The following is a 14727-nucleotide window of genomic DNA, read 5'->3' on the forward strand; positions in this document are numbered from 1 at the left end:
ACTACTTTGTTTTGCGGATGTACATCCTTAGTTGCGAGCGTATATAACAGACGCGTATCGATTTGTATAGTCAGTGCCGAAGTTCCAGTTACCCAGTAAAGATCACTTGAAGTTACTCTCAGTCTCTGCTACTTTATTATTTTATGTAGTTGTGTATAGCGGTACAAACACAACAGTCTTGAACCTGCTTGTATCCCTGGCTGAATCTCTCCTCTGCCACACCCTGATTGGTTCACCTCCTGCTTTCTCTTACTGGTAGGTTTGCTTTATTGGTTGTTTTCACAAGACCTCAGGAGTTTCTCATCAGCTGTTCTCTAGCCTCGCTACTTATTTTTGATTTATACCATCCTTCCTTCCTGAATTCTGGTTTGCTGCTGTTTTACTTTGAGGCAATCAACAAGTTTGATGGGGAAAGTGTTACAGAAATTAAGTGGCACTTAGTTATTGCATGCTGACTTTTTATATATACTAGCAGTTGCATTGCTTACTGTGAATCATGGCTTTGAAAACAGAGATGTTATGCCAAGTAGTATTCCCAGGGCACAGATTTATCAACCCTGGGGGAGGCCCTGGTATCTAGGAGCTCTGGGAGGGGCTCCATCAGCCTCTTCTCCCAACCTGTCCATTGCCCCCTTTGCATGTAGTCATGTCTGATTCGACAGGCCTGAAATCAAATTATGTTTAAAGACATGGTGCATCATTATTTAATATAAGCCACGAGAAATTAAAAATGCTATTTATTCAATTTTTCAGTTCATTAATCTAAGTAATTGTGTCAGGTGGCGTTACAATCACTGAAAGGTGAATATTTCCTGCATTCCATACAAAAGATAGTTGAGAGAATATCACCATATTGCGCCACATTACTGTGCAGTGCACATGAGGGAAGAGGCCTTTGTGTAGGGCACTTTATTACTGGCACAATAGTGCTACAAAGTTGGTCCAGAACATTAGATGGACATTGACAGTGTTGAGGGCTTTTGTACTGGAAAGATGGCTCTCTCATATGCGCCAATTCTATTCTGCATAAGAATCTGTTCTGATTAAAAGTAGCACAGTTTCACCAGTATTCCATGGAGGTTCCTCCATGGGTGCAACCCGAAGTTAGGCATGAAAATGCATCCAATGGCGTGTCCATTTTGTCAATGCCAAGTTACATCCAATCATTAGAATATACCCAATCTTAAAATGGGTGTCAATCAGTAGAAACAATTGGGGCTCAAGGAAAGCGCTGAACCTGCACCATTTATTTCTTCTTTAAGTATGAAAATTGAAGTTTCAACTCATTTAACCATCATTCAATACCCACCTGGCACAGCATGTTTAGGAACCTACAATCAAGGAAGCTTTTTAATTTTTAATGTGACTTATACTTACGCCATAAAAATGCTTTAAAATAAACAGAAAATACAGAGCAGGTCTCAGTGAGGATAAATGGAAAAAAAACTAATAAAACTGCAATAAAACGCCAGAAGGATGACTTTCTTTCCTGTTGCACCTGAAAATCTGGTTGCGTGCGGAGACACTCTGAGCAAGCACAATAGGAGCTTACTCGTATTTGGGCATGGCCAGTTTTATGGGCGGAGATTCGTTTGAGCAGAGGGTTTGCTAGATGGCCATAAAAGACGAAGGAGACTTGTGTGTATTGTAATTACGCACGTAACTCACTTATGCCCAAAATTCCGCAATCATTTAAGCCACGCAACTGCACCCAGATTACACGCGTCTCTGGGCGCATACACCGAGGAAACTCCAGGCAGATAATGAGTCCACAATTTGTCATGTCTAGTATTCTCATTTTGTACGTCTTGATCTCATCACTGATTAGATAATTTGAAAACAATTATTAATGCAGTGCACAGCAAGAAACATTATATTATGCAATACTTCAGATGACTGCCATAATTACCAGTGTGAATTATTACAATGCTTTGGAGAAAATACAATTATTTCCTATGTACAGTAGAAGGAGTGAGATTAGATCAACATCAGTTTTTAACTCTAGCCTTTCTGGCAGTGGATAGATACAAGATAAATGCTCCCATTAAAAATAATTTATAGATGAACAAATTGACATTTTTTATACTGTTCTAATAATTAAGGCTGTACATTTTCCATGGAATTTTGGTTCAAATTTCACAGTCCTTGCAGTCAGAAAAGAAAAATTGCATACAAGCTAATTTCAATCTTGCTGCCCAATATCACGTTCAATTAAGTCCTTGTCAATTAAATTAGAGGTGAATTTTCAAAAACTTCACAGAAAATTTTGGAAGACTACACATTCAGAGAATCAATGTAAAATGTGAAAAATTTACAGCCCTGTTATTAATACATACCCCAAAATTGGAGGCTGAAAAACGATCAGAGGCAGATACATTGGTAGAGGCAGTGGTATGCGCATAGTAAGCATTGATATTTGCCAACAGAGTGCTCATTACAGCTGGTACTCCAGGGCACATGTACTTTGAAGACAAGCAGGCAAAATGCCTACAAAAGTATAATAGAAATACAATAGTTAGAGGCAAGAGCAATTTTTTCTAAATTTTAATCTGTATTTTGTATTTTAAATATACAAAATCTATTGAAGATAAATGCACTCCCAATAGTAGTTTGAACTATGAATAGCTGAGCGATATCATTGAAACCTGAAAGGTCCCAGTTATGTGCTATCTATGCTAAAATAATCTCAGTTGGATCTGTGATAAGTGGCACTACAATTGGCATCATTGCCCTAGGTTAGAGGCAGAAACTTAGCAGTACAGTGGTCCCTGTTGGAGATGCACATACGGACACTGTATAAGGGCAGGATAAGGCTCGACTGTGCTGCTCCCCACCACAGTGAAATAGCCTACTGACACTTACTACTAAGACATACACTTGAATAATGGGCAATTATGCAAGGAACCAGAGGGTGCCTTAATCATACCTATACCTCAGCAAAACAGTCAACACCTTCAACACAGGTGTACAGTGGAGAACAATTGGCAGAGAAATTTACTAAGAAAACAGCAACTGCAACAGAAATATTAAGCGAGTGATGGCTGGAGCTGCCAAGCTATGGAGTGGTGATTTGCTAAATATATGAAACTAAAGGTTTACGCTGAGGACTCAAATAACATTTTCATTGGCTGTACTGTTTTTGGCTATGCATGGCAGAAATTCATATGGCAAACAACAAACATTCCCTTAGCAACCACACTGTCAAGAATGACAGTCACATCCTTGGCAACCAATGATTTGGCTTTCAATGGTGCGAAGTGATGCCACATGCTTACAATCAGCATTTTTACTGAGGGACCTATTGGCTACTATTTATGATATTACTGGCATGAAGTGTCGTGGTTTAAGAATAGTTCCTGCTGGTTGTAGGAATGAAGGTAAAATAGTAATATTTGTGAAAATGTTGACATATTTTACAATCCTCTGATTGGGCCTCGCTACAATATTTTTTAATCACTGATGTGCTTGATTGAAGGGGTAAACATTAATGTTGTATTCAAATTGCCAGCAGTGAGCAGACCATTTCAATGATAAACCATTAACAACCCATTATTTCAAAAAATACTCATTGAAACAGCTGCATAAACTTACGTCATAGCCTGATAAATGGATTCTACACCAAATCGCATTGCAAACTCATCCACTATTTCTTGGGCAGTTTCATCAAAATAAACCTTCCACGCATCATCTCCTTTTGCATCTGGGATCTTCACCACTCCATTGTTTTGTATATCCGTCAGGAAGTGAAATTGATTCTGTATGTATAAGTATACAAAAATTATAACATTCTTTTGGCAGTGAATCATAACTAATGCTGCTTATACAAAATGTAAACTTGTTTGAAACTTTTAATTAAGGCATTGCTATGTGAGGGCTATTATTGTATCACTGGAATTATTGGCACAGTAATTCAGGTCCCAACGCATGAGTACGGACGGGATACTCACTCGTGGGCCCGATGGAAGTGCCGGTTTTCAGGATGCATAGCGCATGCGCTGAAAACCGGCATTTCCTGTCCTCTGAACCAAGGGGTTAAGAGGCGGAACGCGTGCGACGTTTCAGGCAGCGCGTGCGCGCTGAAATTCCTTTTTTTGTAAAGAGTTGCCCGTGCGTAAAGGCCTCCGGTTTTTACGCGTGAAAAAAGCAGACGTAAGTACTTAGTTTTAAAAGGTAAGTGGTGTATTAATACAATTTAGAATTTTTTTTTCCACAGGTTTATTATTTTTAAAGAATTTACAGTAAGGTAAGTGTATTTTTAGACCCGATTTGTTAAAAAAAAAAATTCAAAAATTTGATTAATTGTTTGAAGTAGTTTTTTACAGTTATTCATAGTTCATTTATTTAGTGGGATGTTTTTTTAACTTTTATTTGTAGTTTAAGTGCTGTTTTGGGCGCCCTGAGTTTTCATGAGTTTGACAGTTCTTACTACCAAACTCATGAATGAACTTTTGCAACCTCCCATTGGTTGCCCAGTGCTCACGTGATCCCAGCCGGCTCATCAAAATAACTACGCTTTAATTCTGTTTAAAACTACTTCACATTCTTCAAAATAATGTAAAAGTATTTAAAACTTTATAAAAGTTAGCAAAAGATTAATAAAAATACAAAAAACCTATTTAAAATGCTGCTCTGCATGTAAAAATGCTTTGCAGCTTGTGATAAAAATTGGGGGCGTGTCCTATGGTAAGGAGACCTCAAGGGGCGTGTCTCACTTACACTCCGCGCTCGAGGCTTCGCGCTGGCTGCACTCCTGGGCGGCGTGACGTCAGACGCTGCCCGGGAGTAATCAACTGAAAAAAGGAATTCCATGCGTCCCGGGAGCAGAACGGCCGGCGCGCCGGGTAAGTGCACATCAGGGGCTTGCACGCGCAGCAAGCCCCCGAACCTAATTTCTGGGCCAATATATTATATATGCATATATTGAAACAGCTACAAAACCACTGCCATACAGGACAAGGTATTTGTGAGAGAGCAGGAGAAAATGTGCTGCTTTGTTCCTTCCAATTTGTGAAAATCTCCACAGTCTCCACAGTATATAAATGGAACCATTACATTAACCAACCTCAACTAAATCTGGCTCGGAATATTGGCATAAATTGGGTGTGATAATCAGTTGTACACTACAGTGAAAATCTCAAAATTGCCACAAAAACAAAAGCAACATTTTATGCTGAAGGAAATAAAGGATCAAATTCTCCAGGAAAAAAAAAATCAAGCTTCAACAATGAAGTTAGAAAGATCTTGAAAATTACACTCAGCCAAGAGCAATTAGACTGCAACCTAATCAAGAAATCCAGCTGATGCTATAAACTGAGAATAATAAGTGATGTGACGTTTATGGCCAGTTCTAACAAAAATGTTGCTGGTTGAGGGAGACATTGATAGCCATGATGTTCTACATAGGTGACATCCACACTGAAATAATAATTGTAATGTAATCACTATAAATTTAACATGCGACAACTGACAGTTGATTACAAAAATACAAATAAATGTATAAACATAAAAATAAAACATTTTCATTTAATGCCATTTATACAAAAATATAGGTAGAAGAATAACCCTCATCTATTCATTACTGCATTTAAAATTGTCAGAGATCAATACGCTGATGGAAAAGACCCATCTGGACTGCTGACATGCCAGAAACCTGGAAGCAAAACCTTACAGTAAATCAACCTACATCTCTGTGGATTTATAAAAAAAACTCTAATATCAGGTACCCATGACTTATAGAAAAGATGCTATTTATGTCCAAGTACACTTTTTCAGTGGGATACATCCAAAGTAAATATACCACTGGGAGAAACACAGTAGCTGAAGATTTTAATCCTGAATTTTTCTTCCCTTGTGTTCTTGACAAACAAAATGGCCTGGAATTTGCGGTCAGCTGCAAAGCGACAGCGCTTGCCGCTGACCTCGAAGAAAGCTGCCCACAAAGATATAGCAATCTCTGTGGCATCAATTTCAGCTTTCCCAACCTTTGTTTGAATTTGGCGCCAAATCAAGCGAATCTCCAGTGTCCAGCAACAATGATGTCATCAAGCAGGCCGAACAGCCAATCACATTGAAGAATTCTCACAAGACAGCAAACCAGGAAGTAAAATGCACAGATTCTAATTTACTTTTTTATAAATTTTAGACAGCGAAATAAAGATTGGGACATACACATAGGATTAAGATAGAAGCTAAAATATCAAACAAACTTTAAAAAAAAATTAAAAACCATGCAATTCTTAATCATGTTAATGGAAAAAAATTGATATTCCACAAATATAAAATTCGTTTTTCAGGGCCAGAACGGTAGTTCAGCAGTCAATATGGCATTAAAAACCCAGTTACACCTCCTTCAACAAGGCTTAACCTTGGGGGGGGGGGGGTTTAACAGCAATATTCCAGTGTAATAGGGGAAGTTTTCGTCCTTAAGATGATTTGAATTGATTGCCGGTTCTGGGGAGTTACACAGTGCAACTTTCACAGAGCAGGGAATAACTGACTGAAACTTCTGGATTTCTGAGTTTACCAGCGCATGTGCTAAAACCGTAAGTTGCTGTCAGTTTCAGAGGGGTAATGACTGCAAACACTGACAGTTTCACCGTCATTACTGCAGCAAAATTTGGGCCAATATCTAGGATGTCTGCAAGACATCAGTGGACTCCCCATGGAGGAAAAACATAGACGCTCATCTAATAACTCGTGGCTAATCCATTACCTCATGTAGACATGTGTACTGAACATGGTAGGGTGCTACTTTCTCTTCTCCTTTTATCTCCACGCTAATATGTAACCGGATGGCACCAGACACTGCAGATTTGTCAGTACGCTTATCTGGATGTGGAAATTATCAACACAAAACAAAAAAGTTAAACATTATGAGTAAATTTCTAGCTAAGTTCTGAATCGAATTCTTCAGGCTTTTTTTTTTTAAAAACAGAACAGGTTTGCACAGTAATAAATAATTTCAAGACATGCAGCTCCCAACTAGACCAAGAATTTATAATTTCATAATGAGAATCACAGGAATACTATTGGGAAAGTGTATTCATCTAGATAGGAAATTTATAAATGATTATATCCATCACTGGAGAACTGCACAAGTGAATTTTTCAGTTTGTAAAATGCCTTTATTATGTCTTTGTATTTTGGCACAGTTTTTGCTTTAAGTTTGTGTCCTCACTAGTATTTTGAATTAAACTTCTATTAAGACAAATAAAAACAAATCTAAATAATGGAAGAAAAATACATGTAACTTCTGGTACTTTTTAAAAAAAATTTTTTTTATAAAGATCAGCAAGTAAAGTCCTTATTGTTTTCATTTTCTTTTTAGCTTAACTTCTGACTAGGAATTCTTTACTATTCACATATATATTTTATAAGCAATTGAACATTTTGATTATACAGTTATATATTTTAATACACTGCTACAGAAGGGCTTTTGTGGCTGTGTGTTTACCGTGTACACAATTTGACTAATTAGCACCATTCCTCTAAGCACACCAGCACATTCCTCTTTGTATTAAAGAAATATCCAGCCTACATCTTTTAGCATAGGCAGAAGAAAACTAAAAGTAGCACTGGAGAAAGAACTATTTTTCAGGTCTTAAAGTTTGTATATTAAAATAGAAAAAACAATGATATTCTTGGATTATATGATATTTAAGCAGGCTATATAGAACTGATCTTATAAAAGCAAGCAACAATTTATTCTGAACTGCTTAACTAATCTTTTCAAGCTCAAGTATGAAGAGTTATATACAATTCTATTCAGCACGATGTCCTTAGCAACTAAACACATGGGGCTGAAACAAATTTACCATTTTGATCTTTATTAAAATTATGTTCAAAAAGGGCAATTTCAGTGTATTTTTAATATACAAAAAGTTATGTCACAGCCCACCACTTGTTGCAAAAGATATCAGCCTAATAAAATAACTTAAATACCCACTTGTTTGATAACTAGAAACAAAAGATCAATTAAAATTGAAGAATTGATTACAGTGCAAATTCAGCACCTGTAGCCCTGATTCTTTGGCCTGTGATCCTCTAGAGTGCAGCTCACTGCTGGCAACATGGGAGGCATGATTTACCTTACAACTTTTAAATAATTTTGATTAAAAATTACTCTGCATTCTTACATTGTGGAACAATTAATTGACCTTTGTTTTAAATAATACATACAAATAGATCCGCATAAAATAAAGTGTTAGGATAAACATTACTCGGGTGCTGTATTAACTCAACAAAGAGCTTCGTGTGTATTCCAGTAAAAGTTTTGATATTAGAAGAAAGCTTAAAAAAATACTGCAGGTAGCTCGGTTTTACAGAATATCTTTTTCTTCACAGTTTATCAGGGGATTTTTTTTTTGCAACAACATCCTAGCATTTGTCAAAGTATTGCTCCAGTTTCTTCTTATCTCAGGAGATAACGAATGTGTTCTCTCAAAAGACTGAAGCAGTAGTGGAGAACAAATGGAGGAAGAGGCAGCTGATTCGACAGAAACTGGGTTAACAAATATATTACCTCTGTCAAATTCACACGAGTCTTTTTTTTAATAACTTTTGTGATTTTAAGGAAGCTGACATGGCTGAAACAATGTAATAACATTTTTACAGTGACCTAATAAAGGGTTTAATACTCCCAACAACACCAGCTGGTATAAGCATTAATAAGTGTTTGCTCCTTGATAACTTCAAGAAGGAGTCTGATGTGACAGTTTAGCACTTGATTCTTGGTCTAGTTTATTGCCAAATTCAGAAGAGTTTACTTGAAATTTATATGTTCTTTAAACAGTTCAAAGAGAAAGAAACCTACCTATATCCAAAGTGCAAATCATCTACTCCCTGATACGTTGGAAACAATTCAAAAAGCAAGGATGCTGCTAAGATTTAGAGCTCTGAATTATGGCGAGAGACTTAAGTGAATTGAATTTTTTTCACCAGAGAAAAGAAGTTTGAGAGGAGACATAATCTAGGTTTTTAAAATACTAAAAAGTGGATTTGTAAACGTGGGAAAATTATTTACTTTGGACAGGACTAAAGGCCATGATCATTAAATTAACATGATTGAGGTTAGAAATAATCCCTTCGCCCCCTCAACCAACCCCCTGCCAAAAGAGATGTGGATAAAGCAGTTAATGCTATGCTGGTTAATATCATTATAAAGTGGACAAAAATATGTGGTTACACACAGCTGAGAAAGTTAACTGAAGCATAAATAAGTGCTTCTTTTTATCATGCCCGAATAAACACTCATATTGGTGTGGTAATAACTAGCCGCTTTTATTTCCAGAACCTCTAGAGCATTCCTGTCAAATATTAACAAAAACAATACAAGAGAAACTTTGGAGTGTAATTGCTAGAACGTGCTTATTTCCATCGGGGCCCAACTAGTGGTCAGTTAACATGTCACTTTTGTCAAACCATAATGCCTTTGTGGTATGATGTACTTTATGTTTAAATATTACACAAAAATGAATTCAGGGCATATTATGAGCTGAGATAGACAGAAGGTAAAAATGAGCTTAAGTAATGAAAAAAAGGAATTCAAAGTTTCTTACCATTTGAATGGATCAAAGATTAAGCGCTAGCTCTTTAAAAAATAAACAGTAGTTCTGTTTCAGCAGGAACACTAAGCAGCACCACAACCTAATTAAAGATCATATATGCTGAGGAGAACTTAGAGAAAGTTTGTTTTTTTACGATACTTAAAGCATCTGTTTGAGCAAACGGAGTCACAGAAAGAGTGCCATCATTAAGGATTTAGTTGGCTACTGTCTTAGACAGTTAATATGTCACATTGTGGTATATTAACAACCTAAGAGAGAAAAATGGACATGAATTATTTTAGATTCTTTGAATGGTATGTGCAAGAAAAGTCCTTCTCTTCCAGAAGATACTTACTTGATGATGCTATGCCCAGTACAAACTAGACATTAAAACTGATTTCTATTGTCAGGAAAATGTAATTAATAATGTGCTCAACCATGGAAATTATTTTATAATCAGAATCCCTCTCTATTAAGTAAGCTGCTAAATAACTTGACAGCAGATTTTCACTAATGGCCCGTATTTTGTGACCCCTACGTGTGCGTACGAGGCGTATACGCGCCCGTAGGGGCCGTGCAAGTTCCGGGTTTAGGCCTGCAAAGTGCATGCGCTAAAACCCGGAACTTGCGATCTGTCATGAATCTTCTTGACAGATCCACCGCATCCCCAGGAAAAGGGCCTCCGTGGGTGGAGAGGGGCGCCATTTGCCCAACTTCTGCCCGCTGAATGCCCGTGAAATTCTCATGCCTGGTAAAAGCTGGCGTAAGGCCTACTTTTAACAGCATAAGTGTTTTTAAAAAAAATAGAAAAATAAAATGTTATCACTCATTTATACAGTAATTAAAAACCCTGTCCAATAAGGCGTTTATTTTTAGCTCCGTTAAAACAATTTTTTTCTCCAAAATTTTTAAACTTTGTTTAATTAAATGGCAGTTTAATTAATTTTAAATAGGTAATTAAAAAAATTATTTCACGTGTTCGTGTATTTTTTAAGTGATCCCCATTCATACTTATGGGGATTCCGTACGTACGGAACTCCCTCGAGTATGAATGAGGATTCCCTTCTTTTATCGGTTGGGCTGGCCCACGTGATCCCAGGGGCGTTTATGAACCGCCTGCACCCCTGGGAAATGTGGGCCTCTACCCACGGGTACCCGGAGAGGCCCAGGATCGCAAGTCTCCATATCTCCCGGACCAGGTAAATTCGTAGATTTTTTACAGGTCGGAGGCATCCGCCCATGGGAAGCCTCCGATCGCAAATTTTGGGCCATTGTCTTACAATTTCTTGTCACGGTGAGCAAAATTCACATCAAATTTGGTTTTATGTCAATAGGCTAATCTTTTACAATGTAGCATTTTTCAGTAGCGCATAGTATCATTGATACTGTGAAGATTGTAATGTAATTGAATGTGAGATCGGCAAACATCATACAATGACCAATGCTACATTAATCAACTAAATGAATCTATATCAATTGATGTATTTATATAGTTTTTTGTGTGTCCGATATGGCTATTGGTTTATTTTCCTGAGTGCTGATGTCAACCAATCATTCTGCAAAAAAAGTACAACCATATTTCACTGACAACACTGTCAACCAATGAGATGAAAAGGAGGCTGTGTAGATGTGAAAACTCACTAATTTTGTTTATTACAGTACTGGCGACAGTCCCAAATTCAAGGATCACCATCGATCCTTCGTCTCACTGGCCTCTACTTGACCTTTCTAAACTCCACCCATCTCTTCCCAACCTGAGCCACACAATTCCTTCCACCTCTGGGCTCAACCTCATTTATGCCTTTCTCCTTCTTATACCTCAGAGTTTTTCTCCGATCCAGCCAGGCTCACCTCAGGCTCTGTACTTTGCTGCTTTCAGTTGCCAGGTAACAGAAAATTAATCCCACTTCATACCCAGTTTCACTAGGACTTTACATTCTGCTCCAATTTCCACATGGCTGGCTCTGCATTTCATTCCCTGCTTGACTGCTCCACGCCGTGGCCCATGTCCCAGACTACTTGTGAGCAACGCCACAGCAGATCTACTAGTCTATTTTAGAAAGGCGAGTGCATCTACCTCACTTTCATCTGTCTTTTGAAGGCTATTAAAATGTGATTGCCACATTCTACTTAGTTAAAACAGTCAAGTGTTCTGGTTTATTGATTCTAATTTTACAAAATTATTAAAACACTAAAAAAGGGTTATTTCTTTCTTTAACTTCCGACACAGAATAAATAATTTCCCACAAAGGTTGATGGGTGAGCTATTACTACATCATTGCCAAATGCTAGGTGATGGGCAATAACCGTGCTAAACAACTTGCTCTCTAAGTATTCCCCCTCTCAGTATTGAGACGTGTTCCTTGCTGGTCAGTGCCTCCCCTGAGTGGCCTATTGCAAATCAGGAACTCACAATTGGAAAACTTCTATGATACCCCCACATAGCACAAAGCGCAAATACACAAATATACTAGACCACTATGTCCCCGCCCCCACAACCTAGATATGCTGAATTCGATATGTACTTATTTTATTTGCATATAAATGGTATTTTAATCATTTCGTTTAGACTAGAATTCTATTTATATTTACCATACCTGTACTGCATTTACTTTCCTGTACTTCAAGTTCTTAGATTGTTTAACAAACACTTTTGTTTACTGGTAGAGCCCTAATAAGACTGATGCTGTTTTCTTAACTACTAAAACAGGTAAATTAATTAACATTCAATGTCGTCATCAATAAAACTTGATTAAAATGTTTTTGATGACTTTATGTTGGATATTGTGTGTTGAACTTTGTAGATGAAATGCAGACTAGCATATGATCTTTAATTTCTCTTTAAGCTTGTACACTACAGGCACACACTTTAAAAAATAAAAACCTGTATGGTAATGTATCTCAGGTCTTGTAGCATTTTCTTTTGACTGCCTTGACACCAATATTCAGACCCTAAAACAGTAACTGAAAAAGGAAATGAAAACAAATAAAAAAATTCAACATATTTTTAAAAGCTTAACTCTGAGGCCTGCAAAATGCATTCCGCACCATTTTTAAAAAGTTTCTATAGAGAATGTGTGGACAATGTTTTCATGTTCCTCTGTTATATCACTATGTTAGCCATCTCATCTTGTCCTAATTCAATGGGAGGGGTGGAGATTGGTCTGAGGTGTCCACTTTTTCATGGCCATCGTCACATTGCTCTGGAGGTGAGTGGGAAAGATGGTGTGGGAAACTTTCACAGTACTTGGTAAAGTAATGACAGCCAAATCTAGAACACAGTGTAATAATGGGTGATTTTAATTATCCAAAGATAGACTGGGGTAAAAGTAATCTAAGTGACAAAAGAATTTTCTATAATGTGTTCATGACTACTTTCTGTATCAGTATGCTTTTAATCCAACGAATGACAAGGCAGCGATGGATCTAATTCAAAGAAATAATTGGGACAAGTAGGTAATGCAGGGGAAACATCTGAAACAGCGACCATAACATAATTAGGTTCAATATACAAAATGAAAAGGAGGGAAACAATTATAAAGGTACCTGACTGGGGAAAAAAGCAAATTTCAACAAGATTAAAAGGGAATTAGCCCAGATGAATTGGAAAGAAAAATTGGCAGAAGACAGTGGAGAATCAATGGGGACAGAGCAAAGATTTTCCACAAGGGGTAAAGTGGGTGGACCAAAATTGGTTTAAATTGCCTTCTTCTGTGCTGCAACACTTCCTTGTCCCAAAATTCCAAGTGTGTGCCAGGGCAGAGAAGGAACGGAATTTGGGCACAACCCTATTTATATAATATGTACACAAATCACTAAACACGAGTGCATAGGTACATTCTTCAGTTGGACAGAACCTTAGTCAGATCTCATCTGGAGTTCAGTTTTGGGTACCGCACCTCAGGCAGCATATATTGGCCTTAGACAGGCTGCACTACAGATTCACCAGAATTTTTCCAGGACTTAGAGTTAAATTATGAGGCTTGTATTGAGTTTAAATGTTTGCGGGGCAATCTAATTGATAAAAATGATAAAGGGATTCCATAGGGTAGATACAGAGAAACTTCTGGTGGGGGAATCCAGAACAAGAGGACCTAAGCTTAAAATTAGAGCTTGGCCAATGAAATCAAGAAGCAGTTTTTCACATAATGGGTAGTAGAAATTTGGAATTCTCTCCCAATAGGTTGTGTCAATTGAAATTTGATTGAGACCAATAGATTTTTTTTTTTAGGTAAGGACATCAAGGGATATGGATCAAAGGTGAGTAATTGGAGTTGAAGTACAGATCAACTATAATCTGTTTGAATGACAGAACAGGCTCGAGGGGCTGAATGGCATATTCCTGCTACTAAGCTCCTATATATTTCCTATTCCTCTGAGATTCCGCCCCACATAAAATGCAAAGTAAATTTCCGTGAAGAGGACCTTTGCAAGACTTCCACCCACACTCCCCTACATTAAGGGGCCACATCCGGATGATGTTCCAGGCTATCCCAGGGACTCTGCCATTAAGTCTTTGTAAGGCTTCAGTAGAACACTCACTCTCTATGTTAGCGATCCTGTCCTTGGGATTTTGGATGGAGTCTGTGTCTTTCACTGCATTTGCATTCAAGTCTCAACACCTTGGTGGATTGGTGCTGTTGGAATTCTGGTCGCCATGATTCTATATTTTAATGGCCTTGGAACACAAGTTCACCAGTCTGCTGCCTCACCCACCCTAAACATGCGAGTTTTGCACATGATGTGATTAATTCTTCTTCATTATATTTAGCATTGCACAGCTAAAGAAAATAATGCTTTTCATGTTGTAGCAGGGGTTAATTTTGAATTAAGCATTCACAGTGTTAAGAAAAGCACAAATAAAATGTTTACAAGGCATTTCATATTGAATTGAAATGAAAAATGAGTGCAACATAATGATTACAAACATAAACTTCTGAGAGTGTAACTTTATTACAGCAGTACTAAATTTATACTTGACCTGAAAACAGTTTAGATTTAATCACTTTACACAGAAGGTGGTGAATGGACTATCCATGGGAGACAGTAGAGGGGGATTGTGTCCATAAATTGAAGGAGTGGATGGGTATTTGGCGACGGGAGCAAAGGGTGGTATAAGAGGGAATGGCAAATAATGTTTTCTAAATTTTGGGAAAAGCCCAATTGACTGTGGCTGTTTTTT

At 37.5% G+C, this 14727-nt stretch overlaps 1 protein-coding gene across 1 annotated transcript in view; it reads right to left on the reverse strand.

The window, feature by feature from the left end:
• Positions 1-14727, reverse strand: part of LOC147108174 (protein unc-13 homolog A-like) — a 470724-nt gene that overhangs the window by 153150 nt on the left and 302847 nt on the right. Inside the window, exons 19-21 of the mRNA XM_086004706.1 lie at positions 6713-6828; positions 3592-3755; positions 2337-2487 (exon numbers count right to left, since the gene is read on the reverse strand). Of these exons, the coding sequence (XP_085860832.1) occupies positions 2337-2487; positions 3592-3755; positions 6713-6828 (431 nt within the window). The remainder of the gene's footprint in view (positions 1-2336; positions 2488-3591; positions 3756-6712; positions 6829-14727) is intronic.

This window comes from Somniosus microcephalus, chromosome 13, assembly GCF_052327205.1.
Source record: "Somniosus microcephalus isolate GS21.2 chromosome 13, FLI_Smic_1.0, whole genome shotgun sequence".
Classification (NCBI taxonomy): Eukaryota; Metazoa; Chordata; class Chondrichthyes; order Squaliformes; family Somniosidae; genus Somniosus; species Somniosus microcephalus.